Source organism: Eimeria mitis, genomic scaffold (genome assembly GCF_000499745.2).
Source record: "Eimeria mitis Houghton genomic scaffold, Emh_scaff397, whole genome shotgun sequence".
NCBI lineage: Eukaryota > Apicomplexa > Conoidasida > Eucoccidiorida > Eimeriidae > Eimeria > Eimeria mitis.
In genome coordinates, this window is record NW_013572305.1 from 3,949 (window position 1) to 6,448 (window position 2,500).

At 57.9% G+C, this 2,500-nt stretch overlaps 1 protein-coding gene across 1 annotated transcript in view; it reads left to right on the forward strand.

The window, feature by feature from the left end:
* Positions 1–86: 86 nt before the first annotated feature.
* The window catches only part of EMH_0010880 (DEAD-box ATP-dependent RNA helicase, putative), a gene marked incomplete at both ends in the record, with an annotated part of 3,699 nt that continues 1,285 nt past the window's right edge, over positions 87–2,500 (forward strand). Inside the window, 3 exons of the mRNA XM_013499073.1 lie at positions 87–1,544; positions 1,961–2,086; positions 2,392–2,467. Coding sequence (XP_013354527.1) covers positions 87–1,544; positions 1,961–2,086; positions 2,392–2,467 — 1,660 coding nt within the window. The remainder of the gene's footprint in view (positions 1,545–1,960; positions 2,087–2,391; positions 2,468–2,500) is intronic.

Genomic DNA, 2,500 nt, shown 5'->3' on the forward strand with positions numbered 1-2,500 from the left:
GAGTGAACTTGTACACGCTGCACTGCAGCAGCTGCAGCACTTTTACCCCCCAACTATCACAGGCTAGATATACGCAGCAACACACCATGACGGCAGCAGATGGTGTAGAAACGCCAGCAGCAGCAGCAGCAGCAGCTGCTGCTGCTGCAGCAAAGCCCGCCGCGTCTGCTGCTGAGTCAGCGACACCCTCAACAGAAGCAGCAGCAGCAGCAGCAGCAGCAGCACCAAAGCCCGTAGCGAACGTCAGCAAAAGCGGCAGCAGCAGCAGCAGCAGCAGCAGCAGCAGCCCGAGCAGCAGCAGCAAAGGACCGGACAGCAGCAGCGGAGGCAGTAACAGCGGCAGCATCAACAAAGGCGGTAACAGCAGCAGCAGCAGCAGCGGCAGCAGCAGCAGCCCCAGCAGCAGCAGCAAAGGACCGGGCAGCAGCAGCGGCAGCAGCAGCAGCAGCAGCCCCAGCAGCAGCAGCAAAGGCCCGGGCAGCAGCAGCGGAGGCAACAACAGCGGCAGCAAAGGCACATACAGCGGCACTGCTGGCAGCAGCAGCAACACCACCCCCAGCACCGAGAGCAGCAGCAGCAGCAGCAGCAGCAGCAGCTCCGCAGGTAGCACCAGCAGCACCAAGATCACAGACAGCAGCAGCAGCAGCAGCAGCAGCAGGCCGGGTGAAGCAGCCCGTGTACAGGGGCCCCCCAAACGCGAACCCCTAAACGCCCTGGGGGGGCCCCCCAAGCGGCTGCAGACAGAAATTCGTGCTGCTTCTGTTCGTCCTGATTACAGCAGCAGCAGCAGCAGCAGCAACAGCAGCAGCAGCAGCAGCAGCAGCAGCAGAGATGGGTATAGAGAGAGACACGGTGATACGGGTCAGAGGTATGGAGGCAACAGAGACAGAGACGGCCCTAGATATAGAGATATAGGCAGCAGCAGCAGCAGCAGCAGCAGCAGCAGCAGCAGCAGGGATTATGGTGGGTGGAACAACAGAGGCCACCCGGAAAGTATGAGATACAGCAGCAGCAACAGCAGCAACAGCAGCAGCAACAACAGCAGCAGCAGCAGCAACAGCAGCAGCAGCAGGAGCGATGCTGCACCCAAACCTAAGCCGCCGACCGAGGCATCTACCACTCCTTCCTCTGGCAGCAGCAGCAGCAGCAGCAGCAGCAACAGCAGCAGCAGTAACAGCGGCAACACGAAGAGCAGCATCAGCAATAACAGCAGCAACAACAGCAGCAGCAGCAGCGGCAGCAGCAACAGCAGCAGCAGCAACAGCAGCAGCAGCTCCACTGCTGCTGACAAGAATGCCGCTGGTGCGAAAACTGTTGGCAGCAAAGGCGCCTACAGCAGCAGCAGCAGCAGCAGCAGCAACAGCATCGGCAGCAGCAACACCGGCAGCAGCAGCAGCAGCAGCAGCAGCAGCAGCAGCAGCAGCAGCAGCAAGCCGGGTAAGCTGTCATCTTTTTTGCTGCTGGCAGACCAGCAGCAGCAGCGAGAGGTTTACTCTCTTGAGGAGATAGAGAGAAAGAGAAGAGAAGCAGAAGAACCAAAGAGAGTGAGACACAAACAAAGCTGCTGCTGCTGCTGCTGCTGCTGTTGCTGCTGCTGCTGCTGTTGCTGCTGCTGCTGCTGCTGCTGTCTTCTCTGTACCTACTCAGGAAGAGAAGCGTTGCCGTTGCACTTCTTGCTGCTGCTGCTATTGCTGCTGCTGCTGCTGTTGCTGCTGCTGCTATTGCTGCTGCTGCCACTGCTGCTGCTGCTGCTGCTTCTGCCTCCCTCTTCTCTCTAAAGGGCTGGTGCTAGCCAAACCCTAAACCCTAAACCCTAAACCCTAAACCCTCGTTGTTGAGTGTATGCTGAGCCGCAGCTGCGGGGGTAAGCCTTTGAGCGTATAGAAATTTGTTTTGCTGCTGCTGCTGCTGTTGCTGCTGCTGCTGCTGCTGCTGCTGCTGCTGCTGCTGCTGCGAGCAGATAGCGTTTGTGTCTAAGAAGGAGAGAGAGGCGCGGCAGCTGCGGCAGCAGCAAGAAGAAGCAGAACTAGCAAAAAAAAAAGAAAGAGAAATGTTAAACAAACGGAGACTCTTTCTACAGAGAGAAGTAAACACAAACTGCTGCTGCTGCTGCTGCTGCTGCTGCTGCTGCTGCTGCTGCTGTTGCTGCTGCTGCTGCTGCTCGTTGCTGTTTTCTTATTTGCTGCTGCTGCTGCTCGCTGCTGTCGTCTTAGTTGCTGCTGCTGCTGCTGCTGCTTGTTACTGCTGTATTAGTTGCTGCTGCTGCTGCCGGTGCTGGTCGCTGTTGTGTTACCTTCTGCTGCTGCTGCTGGTACTGCTTGTTGCTGCTGTCTTAGCTGCTGCTGTTGCTGCTGCTGCTGCTGCTGCTGCTGCTGCTGCTGCGTGCTGCAGGAGTTGGAGCGGGAAAAGGAACGGCGGGAGAGACAAAAGAAGAGAGAGATGGAGAGAATCAAAGAGGAACAAGAAAGTCAGCAAAACACTCTGCTGCTGTTGCTGCTGC